The 13,877-nt window shown below is 48.9% G+C and overlaps 1 protein-coding gene across 1 annotated transcript; it reads right to left on the minus strand.

The window, feature by feature from the left end:
- Positions 1–265: 265 nt before the first annotated feature.
- Positions 266–13,603, minus strand: LOC124029639 (CSC1-like protein 2; the record flags this gene model as incomplete). Its single annotated transcript, XM_046341284.1, has 6 exons — positions 266–281; positions 811–891; positions 9,635–9,705; positions 10,114–10,222; positions 10,610–10,661; positions 13,519–13,603. Coding segments are annotated over 6 exons (414 nt in total), but the record flags the coding sequence as incomplete, so codon positions are not given.
- Between the last annotated feature and the right edge of the window lie 274 nt (positions 13,604–13,877).

Below are 13,877 nucleotides of genomic sequence, written 5' to 3' on the forward strand. Positions count from 1 at the left end.
TTGGGGTTGGACACATATAGACTCTCAGATCTCTGGGGTATGGGCTAGGGTTGGACACATATAGACTCTCAGATCTCTGGGGTATGGGCTAGGGTTGGACACATATAGACTCTCAGATCTCTGGGTATGGGCTAGGGTTGGACACATATCATGGTCCCACCTGCTCACAGCCCTTGATGATGCAAAACAGAGATGACCACAAGGTTTGGGGTTGATCATGGTGGGGATGTGCTCCTTGGACTGTAGGTCTGTAAAGAACTTCTTGCTACGCGGTCTTCTTCCTGTTTACAGAACACATGTCACATGACAGCACGCAATGATCATATCACATGACCAAATACACAAGATTGTCTCATCTTTGAATCTGTGCCATTATGGCGTCGGTGACACAGCACGGGCATCTCCATTTTAAGTAGTCCATTTTTGTATTGTTCTTTGGTCTATAAAAGTGTAACGTTACCATTGATGATTTACCACCACTTGCAGTGCTGAAGTGCTGAAACAAATCTTGTGTCATTTATATATTGTGGCCACTAGATGGCAGCGATAAGGCTTAAAGCCATTTACAAACCATAGTACCCAATTTGAAAAACAAAAGAATATCTGATCATTGGCTGACCGCTCCCAACCTATAGGAATCCCCACCCAAGTTGACTACTTTAAAATGGTGGAATCCCTCAAATGACAATGCCCATGCAAAAAAAACAGGTTATATCCAAGTTGAGTCCTATATATTATATTATTATTATATTACTATATTATATGGTATTGCTACAGACAGTGACACAGTCAAGCAGAGAAACGACTTACCTTTCTGAGTTGAGCGACATCAGCTTGGCCACATCGTAGCAGATACGAGCCTCGAGAACACAGCAGTTTTCATAGGCCTGTCTGTACGGAGAGAGAGAGAGAGAGAGAGAAAGACAGACGGAAGAGACGGGAAAGATTAAAGTTATAGAAACGGAGAAATCTGTATGTAGAAGTCGACAGCAGGTCTTTCAGAGCCCTCGCTGCTAAAGTCTCTCTGATGTCTCAGTACTATAATATGTGCCATGAACAGACGCTTTTATCCAAGCACCTTACTCACACCGTCAATAATCTCCCCCCATGTGGTTTTGCGCCTGCGAAATCCACGACCCTTAAGCGTTTGGCAAGCACCATGCTCTACCAACTGAGGAACACGTGTATCACAGACGCAGTAGAAATAGAATGACTAGAATGGAGGAGGTGTCCAACCCCTAGCCCATAACCCAGAGGTCTCAGACCACTGAATTTAGAGAGTACGCGCATAGGCACTCAATTCGGGACACAGGGCCGCCCAGCACTGGAGGTTAAAGGTTAAACTCCACCACTTTCCAACCTCATTATCTCCAACAGTGTCAACAGAAACGGAACATTTCTATGTTTTGTAGGGAAACAAATATGAAGTTCAAAATCTCTACCTGATGACATCGGCAAAGTTAAACACACCATGAGATTGGCAGTACCGCGGGAGAGACAGGAAACCTTGACTAGAAGTTAAACACACCATGAGATTGGCAGTACCGTGGGGAGAGACAGGAAATACCCTCCCTTGGACTAGAAGTTAAACACACCATGAGATTGGCAGTACCGTGGGGAGAGACAGGAAATACCCTCCCTTGGACTAGAAGTTAAACACACCATGAGATTGGCAGTACCGTGGGGAGAGACAGGAAATACCTCTCCCTTGACTAAGTTAAACACACCATGAGATTGGCAGTACCGTGGGGGAGAGACAGGAAACCTTGGACAAGAAGTTAAACACACCATGAGATTGGCAGTACCGTGGGGAGAGACAGGAAATCTTGGACTAGAAGTTAAACACACCATGAGATTGGCAGTACTGTGGGGAGAGACAGGAAACCTTGGACTAGAAGTTAAACACACCATGAGATTGGCAGTACCGTGGGGAGAGACAGGAAATACCCTCCCTTGGACTAGAAGTTAAACACACCATGAGATTGGCAGTACCGTGGGGAGAGACAGGAAATACTCCTCCCCTTGGACTAGAAGTTAAACACACCATGAGATTGGCAGTACTGTGGGGAGAGACAGGAAACCTTGGACTAGAAGTTAAACACACCATGAGATTGGCAGTACCGTGGGGAGAGACAGGAAATCTTGGACTAGAAGTTAAACACACCATGAGATTGGCAGTACTGTGGGGAGAGACAGGAAATACCCTCCCTTGGACTAGAAGTTAAACACCATGAGATTGGCAGTACCGTGGGGAGAGACAGAAATACCTCCCTTGGACTAGAGTTAAACACACCATGAGATTGGGCAGTACCGTGGGGGAGAGACAGGAAATAGCTCCCTTGGACTAGAAGTTAAACACACCATGAGATTGGCAGTACCGTGGGGAGAGACTAGGAAATACCCTCCCTTTGACTAGAAGTTAAACACACCATGAGATTGGCAGTACCGTGAGGGAGAGACAGGAAACCTTGACAAGAAGTTAAACACACCATGAGATTGGCAGTACCGTGGGGAGAGACAGTAGAAACCTTTGACTAGAAGTTAAACACACCATGAGATTGGCAGTACGTGGGGAGAGACAGGAAATACCCTCCTTGGACTAGAAATCCGTTGCTGGTTTTGAAAATCAGTTTTTGAAATGCTTAATCCCACCCTGTGTTCATATATAGACTCTGGTTTGGTGCTGAGATAATGAGACAGGAGGTTGAGAAGTGGTGGAGTTGCCCTTTAATGTGAAAGGCGATGTCTGTTCTAGTCATTCTGTTTCTATGGTCACAGTGACCACAGCCACTAAACTGTACAGGATGACAGAGAAGTGGATTAGATTCACATGTCTCACATGGCTCTGTCTCCCTCTAGACTACCGGCCAAACCTCACGTGGGTCTCTCTCTCTCTAGACTACCGGCCAAACCTCACGTGGGTCTCTCTCTCTAGACTACCGGCCAAACCTCACGTGGGTCCCTCTCTCTCCCACTGGCTGAAGTCTCTCTCTAGACTACCGGCCAAACCTCACGTGGGTCTCTCTCTCTAGACTACCGGCCAAACCTCACGTGGGTCTCTCTCTCTAGACTACCGGCCAAACCTCACGTGGGTCTCTCTCTCTAGACTACCGGCCAAACCTCACGTGGGTCTCTCTCTCTAGACTACCGGCCAAACCTCACGTGGGTCTCTCTCTCTCCCACTGGCTGAAGTCTCTCTCTCTCTCTCTCGCTCTCTCTCTCTCTCACTGGCTGAAGTCTCTCTCTCTCTCTCTCGCTCTCTCTCTCTCTCACTGGCTGAAGTCTCTCTCTCTCTCTCTCTCTCTCTCTCTCTCTCACTGGCTGAAGTCTCTCTCTCTCTCTCTCTCTCACTGGCTGAAGTCTCTCTCTCTCTCTCTCTCTCACTGGCTGAAGTCTCTCTCTCTCTCTCACTGGCTGAAGTCTCTCTCTCTCTCTCTCTCTCTCTCTCTCTCTCACTGGCTGAAGTCTCTCTCTCTCAATGATAATCATGGTCTCTCTCTCTCTCTCTCACTGGCTGAAGTCTCTCTCTCTCTCTCTCTCTCTCTCACTGGCTGAAGTCTCTCTCTCTCTCTCACTGGCTGAAGTCTCTCTCTCTCTCTCTCACTGGCTGAAGTCTCTCTCTCTCTCTCTCTCTCACTGGCTGAAGTCTCTCTCTCTCTCTCTCTCACTGGCTGAAGTCTCTCTCTCTCTCTCACTGGCTGAAGTCTCTCCTCTCTCTCTCTCTCTCTCTCAATGATAATCATGGTCTCTCTCTCTCTCTCTCACTGGCTAAGTCTCTCTCTCTCTCTCTCTCTCTCTCTCTCTCTCTCTCTCTCACTGGCTGAAGTCTCTCTCTCTCTCTCTCTCTCTCTCTCAATGATAATCATGTCCTCTCTCTCTCTCTCTCTCTCTCTCTCTCACTGGCTGAAGTCTCTCTCTCTCTCTCTCTCTCTCACTGGCTGAAGTCTCTCTCTCTCTCACTGGCTGAAGTCTCTCTCACTGGCTGAAGTCTCTCTCTCTCTCTCACTGGCTGAAGTGTCTCTCTCTCTCTCTCTCTCACTGGCTGAAGTCTCTCTCTCTCACTGGCTGAAGTCTCTCTCTCTCTCTCTCTCTCTCTCTGCTCAATGATAATCTGGTCTCTCTCTCTCTCTCTCACTGGCTGAAGTCTCTCTCTCTCTCTCTCACTGGCTGAAGTCTCTCTCTCTCTCACTGGCTGAAGTCTCTCTCTCTCTCTCACTGGCTGAAGTCTCTCTCTCTCTCTCACTGGCTGAAGTCTCTCTCTCTCACTGGCTGAAGTCTCTCTCTCTCTCTCTCTCTCTCTCTCTCTCTCTCTCTCTCTCTCTCTCTCTCTCTCTCTCTCTCTCTCTCTCTCTCTCTCTCTCTCTCTCTCTCTCTCTCTCTCTCTCTCTCTCTCTCTCTCTCTCTCTCTCTCTCTCTCTCTCCTCTCTCTCTCTCTCTCTCTCTCTCTCTCTCTCTCTCTCACACTCTCTCCTCTCTCTCCCTCTCACCTCCTTCTCTCTCTCTCTCACACCCTCCTCTCTCTCTCACACCCTCCCCTCTCTCTCACACACCCCCTCCTCTCTCTCTCACACCCTCCCTCTCTCTCTCACACCCACTCTCTCCTCTCTCTCTCACACACTCTCTCTCTCACACCCTCCCTCTCTCTCTCACCCTCCTCTCTCACACCCTCCCTCTCTCACACCCTCCCTCTCTCACACCCTCCCTCTCTCACACCTCCCCTCTCTCACACCCTCCCTCTCTCACACCCTCCCTCTCTCACACCCTCCCTCTCTCACACCCTCCCTCTCTCACACCCTCCCTCTCTCACACCCTCCCCTCTCTCACACCTCCCTCTCTCCACCCTCCCTCTCTCACACCCTCCCTCTCTCACCCCCTCCCTCTCTCCCACCCTCCCTCTCTCACACCCTCCCTCTCTCCCACCCTCCCTCTCTCCCACCCTCCCTCTCTCACACCCTCCCCTCTCTCCCACCCTCCCTCTCTCACACCCTCCCTCTCTCACACCCTCCCTCTCTCACCCTCCCTCTCTCACACCCTCCCTCTCTCTCACCTCCCTCTCTCTCTCCCCCTCTCTCTCACTCCTCACCTCGCTCTCTCTCACCCTCGCTCTCTCTCACCCCTCTCTCTCTCACACCCTCTCTCTCTCACCCTCTCTCACCCTCCTCTCTCTCACTCTCTCTCTCCCTCTCTCTCACCCTCTCTTCCCACCGGCTGAAGCCTGTCCCTCCTCCCACCCACCCACTGGCTGAAGTCTCTCTCTGACATTTCTCTGTCTCACAAGTATGGGTCTTCACTCCTTTAAATGTGAAGAGACAGACGAGGCTGCAGGAGAAAGAGGTATTTCTGGAACACCGGAAGAGCCGGTCGTCTGCCAGTGGTGAACAACATTAGATTTTGTGTAATACTATTTGGTGATCAGGCCATGACCCAGTTCCTCCCAGTGTGTCCCCCAGCCCTCCCTACAGCCTCTCACACGACCCAGTTCCTCCCAGTGTGTGTCCCCAGCCCCTCCTACAGCCTAACACACGACCCAGTTCCTCCCAGTGTGTGTCCCCCAGCCCTCCTACAGCCTAACACACGACCCAGTTCCTCCCAGTGTGTGTCCCCCAGCCCTCCTACAGCCCAACACACGACCCAGTTCCTCCCAGTGTGTGTCCCCACCCTCCCCAGCCTAACACACGACCCAGTTCCTCCCAGTGTGTGTCCCCCAGCCCTCCTACAGCCTAACACACGCACCCAGTTCCTCCCAGTGTGTGTCCCCAGCCCCTCCTACAGCCTAACACACTACCCAGTTCCTCCCAGTGTGTGTCCCCCAGCCCCTCCTCAGCCTAACACACACCCAGTTCCTCCCAGTGTGTCCCCCCAGCCCTCCTACAGCCTAACACACGACCCAGTTCCTCCCAGTGTGTGTCCCCCAGCCCCTCCCACAGCCCAACACACGACCCAGATCCTCCCAGTGTGTGTCCCCCAGCCCCTCCTACAGCCTAACACACACACCCAGTTCCTCCCAGTGTGTGTCCCCAGCCCCTCCTACAGCCTAACACACGACCCAGTTCCTCCCAGTGTGTGTCCCCAGCCCCCCTACAGCCTAAACACCACCCAGTTCCTCCCAGTGTGTGTCCCCCAGCCCCTCCTACAGCCTAACACACGACCCAGTTCCTCCCAGTGTGTGTCCCCCAGCCCCTCCTACAGCCTAACACACGACCCAGTTCCTCCCCAGTGTGTCCCCCAGCCCCTCCTACAGCCTAACACACTACCCAGTTCCTCCCAGTGTGTGTCCCCAACAGCCTAACACACGACCCAGTTCCTCCCAGTGTGTGTCCCCAGCCCCTCCTACAGCCTAACACACGACCCAGTTCCTCCCAGTGTGTGTCCCCCAGCCCTCCTACAGCCTAACACAGACCCAGATCCTCCCAGTGTGTCCCCCAGCCCCTGGTACAGCCTAACACACTCCACCCAGTTCCTCCCAGTGTGTGTCCCCCAACCCTCCTACAGCCTAACACACGACCCAGTTCCTCCCAGTGTGTGTCCCCCAGCTCCTCCTACAGCCTAACACACGACCCAGTTCCTCCCAGTGTGTGTCCCCCAGCCCCTCCTACAGCCTAACACACGCACCCAGTTCCTCCCAGTGTGTCCCCCAGCCCTCCTACAGCCTAACACACGACCCAGTTCCTCCCAGTGTGTGTCCCCCAGCCCTCCTACAGCCTAACACACGACCCAGTTCCTCCCAGTGTCCCCCAGCCCTCCTACAGCCTACACACGACCCAGTTCCTCCCAGTGTGTGTCCCCCAGCCCCTCCTACAGCCTAACACACGGCCAGATCCTCCCAGTGTGTGTGTCCCCCAGCCCCTCCTACAGCCTAACACACGACCCAGTTCCTCCCAGTGTGTGTCCCCCAGCCCCTCCTACAGCCTAACACACACGACCCAGTTCCTCCCAGTGTGTGTCCCCACCCCTCCTACAGCCTAACACACGACCCAGTTCCTCCCAGTGTGTGTCCCCCAGCCCCTCCTACAGCCTAACACACGACCCAGTTCCTCCCAGTGTGTGTCCCCCAGCCCCTCCTACAGCCTAACACACGACTCACATGATTCAGCTCATAGGCTTTTTTTGTTAGGAGCAATCACACAGATAGGCCTGCTATTGTCTGTATAGGGCCGGGACTCATGGACCCAAACACACACCCTCAGAGAGACTACATTAATGTAGCCCTGTTGACAGACTACCCTCAGAGAGACTACATTAATGTAGCCCTGTTGAGAGAGACTACATTAATGTAGCCCTGTTGAGAGAGACTACATTAATGTAGCCCTGTTGAGAGAGACTACATTAATGTAGCCCTGTTGAGAGAGACTACATTAATGTAGCCCTGTTGAGAGAGACTACATTAATGTAGCCTGTTGGAGAGAGACCATTAATGTAGCCCTGTTGAGAGACTACATTAATGTAGCCCTGTTGAGAGAGACTACATTAATGTAGCCCTGTTGAGAGAGACTACATTAATGTAGCCCTGTTGAGAGAGACTACATTAATGTAGCCCTGTTGAGAGAGACTACATTAATGTAGCCCTGTTGAGAGAGACTACATTAATGTAGCCCTGTTGAGAGAGACTACATTAATGTAGCCCTGTTGAGACAGACTACATTAATGTAGCCCTGTTGAGACAGACTACTCTCAGAGAGACTACATTAATGTAGCCCTGTTGACAGACTACTCTCAGAGACTACATTAATGTAGCCCTGTTGACAGACTACTCTCAGAGACTACATTAATGTAGCCCTGTTGACAGACTACACTCAGAGAGACTACATTAATGTAGCCCTGTTGACAGACTACACTCAGAACTACATTAATGTAGCCCTGTTGACAGACTACTCTGAGACTACATTAATGTAGCCCTATTGACAGACTACTCTCAGAGACTACATTAATGTAGCCCTGTTGAGAGACTACATTAATGTAGCCCTGTTGACAGACTACTCTCAGAGACTACATTAATGTAGCCCTGTTGAGAGACTACATTAATGTAGCCCTGTTGAGAGACTACATTAATGTAGCCCTGTTGACAGACTACTCTCAGAGAGAGACTACATTAATGTAGCCCTGTTGACAGACTACACTGTTCAGAGACTACATTAATGTAGCCCTGTTGACAGACTACTCTGAGACTACATTAATGTAGCCCTGTTGACAGACTACTCTGAGACTACATTAATGTAGCCCTGTTGACAGACTACTCTCAGAGACTACATTAATGTAATTAGTATAGTTTTTTTCCCCAAGGGATAAATTCTGAAAGAAATCATTCTGAAACTTAAGACGTGAAATCAGTGTTGCCAGATACAGGGAACAGACAGCACTTACTCAGTGTTGCCAGATACAGGGAACAGACAGCACTTACTCAGTGTTGCCAGATACAGGGAACAGACAGCACTTACTCAGTGTTGCCAGATACGGGGAACAGACAGCACTTACTCCCAGTGTTGCCAGATACGGGGAACAGACAGCACTTACTCAGTGTTGCCAGATACAGGGAACAGACAGCACTTACTCAGTGTTGCCAGATACAGGAACAGACAGCACTTACTCAGTGTTGCCAGATACGGGAACAGACAGCACTTACTCAGTGTTGCCAGATACAGGGAACAGACAGCACTTACTCAGTGTTGCAGGGAACAGATACAGATACAGGAACAGACAGCACTTACTCAGTGTTGCCAGATACAGGGAACAGACAGCACTTACTCAGTGTTGCCAGATACAGGGAACAGACAGCACTTACTCAGTGTTGCCAGATACAGGGAACAGACAGCACTTACTCAGTGTTGCCAGATACAGGGAACAGACAGCACTTACTCAAAGTGTTGCCAGATACAGGAACAGACAGCACTTACTCAGTGTTGCCAGATACAGGGAACAGACAGCACTTACTCAAAGTGTTGCCAGATACAGGAACAGACAGCACTTACTCAAAGTGTTGCCAGATACAGGAAACAGACAGCACTTACTCAAAGTGTTGCCAGATACAGGAACAGACAGCACTTACTCAGTGTTGCCAGATACAGGGAACAGACAGCACTTACTCAAAGTGTTGCCAGATACAGGAACAGACAGCACTTACTCAGTGTTGCCAGATACAGGGAACAGACAGCACTTACTCAGTGTTGCCAGATACGGGGAACAGACAGCACTTACTCAGTGTTGCCAGATACAGGGAACAGACAGCACTTACTCAGTGTTGCCAGATACAGGGAACAGACAGCACTTACTCAGTGTTGCCAGATACAGGGAACAGACAGCACTTACTCAGTGTTGCCAGATACAGGGAACAGACAGCACTTACTCAGTGTTGCCAGATACAGGGAACAGACAGCACTTACTCAGTGTTGCCAGATACAGGGAACAGACAGCACTTACTCAGTGTTGCCAGATACAGGGAACAGACAGCACTTACTCAGTGTTGCCAGATACAGGGAACAGACAGCATAGTCAGTGTTGCCAGATACAGGGAAAAGACAGCACTTAGTCAGTGTTGCCAGATACAGGAACAGACAGCACTTACTCAAAGTGTTGCCAGATACAGGAACAGACAGCACTTACTCAGTGTTGCCAGATACAGGGAACAGACAGCACTTACTCAAAGTGTTGCTTGATGTGCTTCTCCTCTGCATACTTGGAGATCCCGTTGACAAATAAAGTGCGTTTCACCTAAAAATTTAAAAAAGAGCAAACAAATGAAGATAGTGTTTCACATCGACCTGGTACATCTACAGCCCGGAGGGATATTTAGGAAATGGTGATGTGTGTGTGTGTGTGTGTGTGTGTGTGTGTGTGTGTGTGTGTGTGTGTGTGTGTGTGTGTGTGTGTGTGTGTGTGTGTGTGTGTGTGTGTGTGTGTGTGTGTGTGTGTGTGTTCATACCACCCACCAGATCATCCTCTCTGTAGTGCATCTTGGAGGTGTGTGTGTGTGTGTGTGTGTGTGTGTGTGTGTGTGTGTGTGTGTGTGTGTGTGTGTGTGTGTGTGTGTGTGTGTGTGTGTGTGTGTGTGTGTGTGTGTGTGTGTGTGTGTGTGTGTGTGTGTGTGTGTGTGTGTGTGTGTGTGTTCATATCACCCACCAGATCGTCCTCTCTGTAGTGCATCTTGGAGGTGTGTCGTCTCATGCTGTACACGGTCAGCAACAGGTAGAGGAACGCAAAGGTGGTGTGGAGCCACAGGAGCATGTTACTGTGAGGGGGGGGGGCAGAAACAGACACACAGACAGTTAGTCAGTCAGGCAAGCAGAAAGACAGACAGTTAGTCAGACAGGCAGTCAGACAGACAGTCAGACAGACAGTTAGGCAGTCAGACAGACAGTCAGACAGACAGTTAGGCAGTCAGACAGACAGACAGTCAGACAGACAGTTAGGCAGTCAGACAGACAGTCAGACAGGCAAGCAGACAGACAGACAGACAGTCAGACAGTCAGACAGTTAGGCAGTCAGTCAGACAGACAGAGACAGACAGGCAGGCAGAAAGAAAGACAGACAGACAGACAGGCAGGCAGAAAGACAGACACCAACCATTCCTTCTGTAATTGGAACCGAGACAAAGCACTAATGTAGAATCACTCACTTGGCATCCAGATTGGCTAAAGTGGTGCGTCCAAAACTGTAGGCATCATTCTCTGTGTGGGGAAAATGGTGAGGTCAGAGGGTAGAAACAGGAGAATAACGGGACATTACGCGTAGAAACAGGAGAATAACGGGACATTACGCGTAGAAACAGGAGAATAACGGGACGTAGAAATTAACGGGACACGCGTAGAAACAGGAGAATAACGGGACATTACGCGTAGAAACAGGAGAATAACGGGACATTACGCGTAGAAACAGGAGAATAACGGGACATTACGCGTGAGAAACAGGAGAATAACGGGACATTACGCGTAGAAACAGGAGAATAACGGGACATTACGCGTAGAAACAGGAGAATAACGGGACATTACGCGTAGAAACAGGAGAATAACGGGACATTACGCGTAGAAACAGGAGAATAACGGGACATTACGCGTAGAAACAGGAGAATAACGGGACATTACGCGTAGAAACAGGAGAATAGCAGGACATTAGAAACAGGAGAATAACGGGACATACGCGTACGCGGGACATTAGAAACAGGAGAATAGAAACGAGACATTACGCGTAGAAACAGAGAATTCGCGTAGAAACAGGAGAAACGAGACATTACGCGTAGAAACAGGAGAATAACGGGACATTACGCGTAGAAACAGGAGAATAACGGGACATTACGCGTAGAAACAGGGAGACATTAATAGAAACGGGACATTACGCATAGAAACAGGAGAATAACGGGACATTACGCGTAGAAACAGGAGAATAACGAGACATTACGCGTAGAAACAGGAGAATAACAGGAGAGACATTACGCGTAGAAACAGGAGAATAACGGGACATTACGCGTAGAAACAGGAGAATAACGGGACATTACGCGTAGAAACAGGAGAATAACGGGACATTACAGGCGTAGAAACAGGAGAATAACGGAAGGACATTACGCGTAGAAACAGGAGAATAACGGGACATTACGCGTAGAAACAGGGAGAATAACGGGACATTACGCTGTTGAATGTACAGTTCTAGTTCATTATATTTCTATGGGTGGGTTATTAAATGGGAATGTACGTTCTAGTTCATTATATTTCTATGGGTGGGTTATTAAATGGGAATGTAGGTTCTAGTTCATTATATTTCTATGGGTGGGTTATTGAATGTGAATGTACTGTACGTTCTAGTTCATTATATTTCTATGGGTGGGTTATTAAATGGGAATGTACGTTCTAGTTCATTATATTTCTATGGGTGGGTTATTGAATGTATCTGCACGTTCTAGTTCATTATATTTCTATGGGTGGGTTATTGAATGGGAATGTACTCTGTATGTTCTAGTTCATTATATTTCTATGGGTGGGTTATTGAATGTACTGTACGTTCTAGTTCATTATTTCTATGGGTGGGTTATTGAATGTGAATGTACGTTCTAGTTCATTATATTTCTATGGGTGGTTTATTGAATGTGAATGTACGTTCTAGTTCATTATATTTCTATGGGTAGGTTATTGAATGTAGTATGGAACGTTTCTAGTTCATTATATTTCTATGGGTGGGTTATTGAATGTGAATGTGCGTTCTAGTTCATTATATTTCTATGGGTGGGTTATTGAATGTGAATGTGCGTTCTAGTTCATTATATTTCTATGGGTGGGTTATTGAATGTACTGTCGTTCTAGTTCATTATATTTCTATCTTTGTCTTCAGATTAGGTGGTGGTCTGATTTTTATATGAAAGTGAGGAATGAATCCACAAGGAGCTGATTCAATTCATGTGATATATTCTGTGTATCTAAAATGGCTTCAGTCCAATCTACCCTGCATGACCACAGGAGAACATTGATAGTAATTAATGGTGGCTTGTCTATAACTAACACCACTTCTAGAATTACCTCTAGGTCTTTATCTTATTAACACAAGGGCCTTGTGGTTAGTGTCCACCCTGAGATTGGAAGGTTGGGGTTCAATCCCGGTCGAGTCTTAACAAAGACTGAAAAAAGACAAATGGGACCCGATGCTCCTCTGCTTGGCAAGGAAAGGAGATGGATTGGGGTACGACCCCTAAGATAGACTAGTGTCCTGTCCAGGGGGTACTGAGGAGCTAGACTAGTGTCCTGTCCAGGGGTGTACTGAGGAGCTATTATAGTGTCCTGTCCAGGGGTGTACTGAGGAGATATTCTAGTGTCCTGTCCAGGGGCGTACTGAGGAGCTAGACTAGTAACCTGTCAGGGCGTACTGAGGAGCTATTCTAGTGTCCTGTCCAGGGGTGTACTGAGGAGCTAGACTAGTGTCCTGTCCAGGCGTACTGAGGAGCTAGACTAGTGTCCTGTCCAGGGGTGTACTGAGGAGCTAGACTAGTGTCCTGTCCAGGGGTGTACTGAGGAGCTAGACTAGTGTCCTGTCCAGGGGGTGTCCTGTACATCAAGCTGTCCCACTGCAGGAAACAGGAGCTAGACTAGTGTGTCCTGTCCAGGGGGTGTACTGAGGGAGCTAGACTAGTGTCCTGTCCAGGGGGTGTACTGAGGACCTAGACTAGTGTCCTGTCCAGGGGGCGTCCTGTCCAGGGGTGTCCTGGCACATCAAGCTGTCCCACTACAGAAACAGGAGATATGTGTGAGCCCACAGGACAGGAGTCTGACTCCTTCGACTTGACAAAGATCAAATCAAATGTTATTGGTCACATACACACGGTTAGCAGATGTTTAATGTGAGTGTAGCGAAATGCTTGTAGATGGAAAGTACAACAATAAATAGATACAATTCAAACTATAACTACAACCTCAAAGTCTGTACACCAACAGATCTGAACTAAACAACTTCTCAAGTTTTTTATTTATGATGTCGCCATGGTCACCATCCCAGTGTTTTGTCTCTCAAGTCTTTCCTGAAGTCCCGTCCCTAAATCCCACTCACCCAATAGATTTCCTGAGAAGTTGACGGGTGAGCACAATGGCCACTGAGAGCACGCCACCACCACCAGCAGACCAATGATGTGCCTCTGGAGGAGAGGTAGTGCACAGCATCCCTCCCCACACTTCTCCTGATCTCCTCATCCCTAGAGAGAGAGCGACAGAGACAGAGAGAGACAGAGAAGAGAGACAGACAGAGACAGAGAGACAGGGACAGAGAGAGCGACACAGAGAGAGACAGAGACAGAGAGAGACAGAGAGACAGAGAGACAGAGAGAGACAGAGACAGAGAGACAGAGACAGAGAGAGACAGAGACAGAGAGACAGAGACACAGAGACAGAGAGAGAAAAGAGACAGAGAGC

Source organism: Oncorhynchus gorbuscha, unplaced genomic scaffold, assembly GCF_021184085.1.
Source record: "Oncorhynchus gorbuscha isolate QuinsamMale2020 ecotype Even-year unplaced genomic scaffold, OgorEven_v1.0 Un_scaffold_7091, whole genome shotgun sequence".
NCBI lineage: Eukaryota > Metazoa > Chordata > Actinopteri > Salmoniformes > Salmonidae > Oncorhynchus > Oncorhynchus gorbuscha.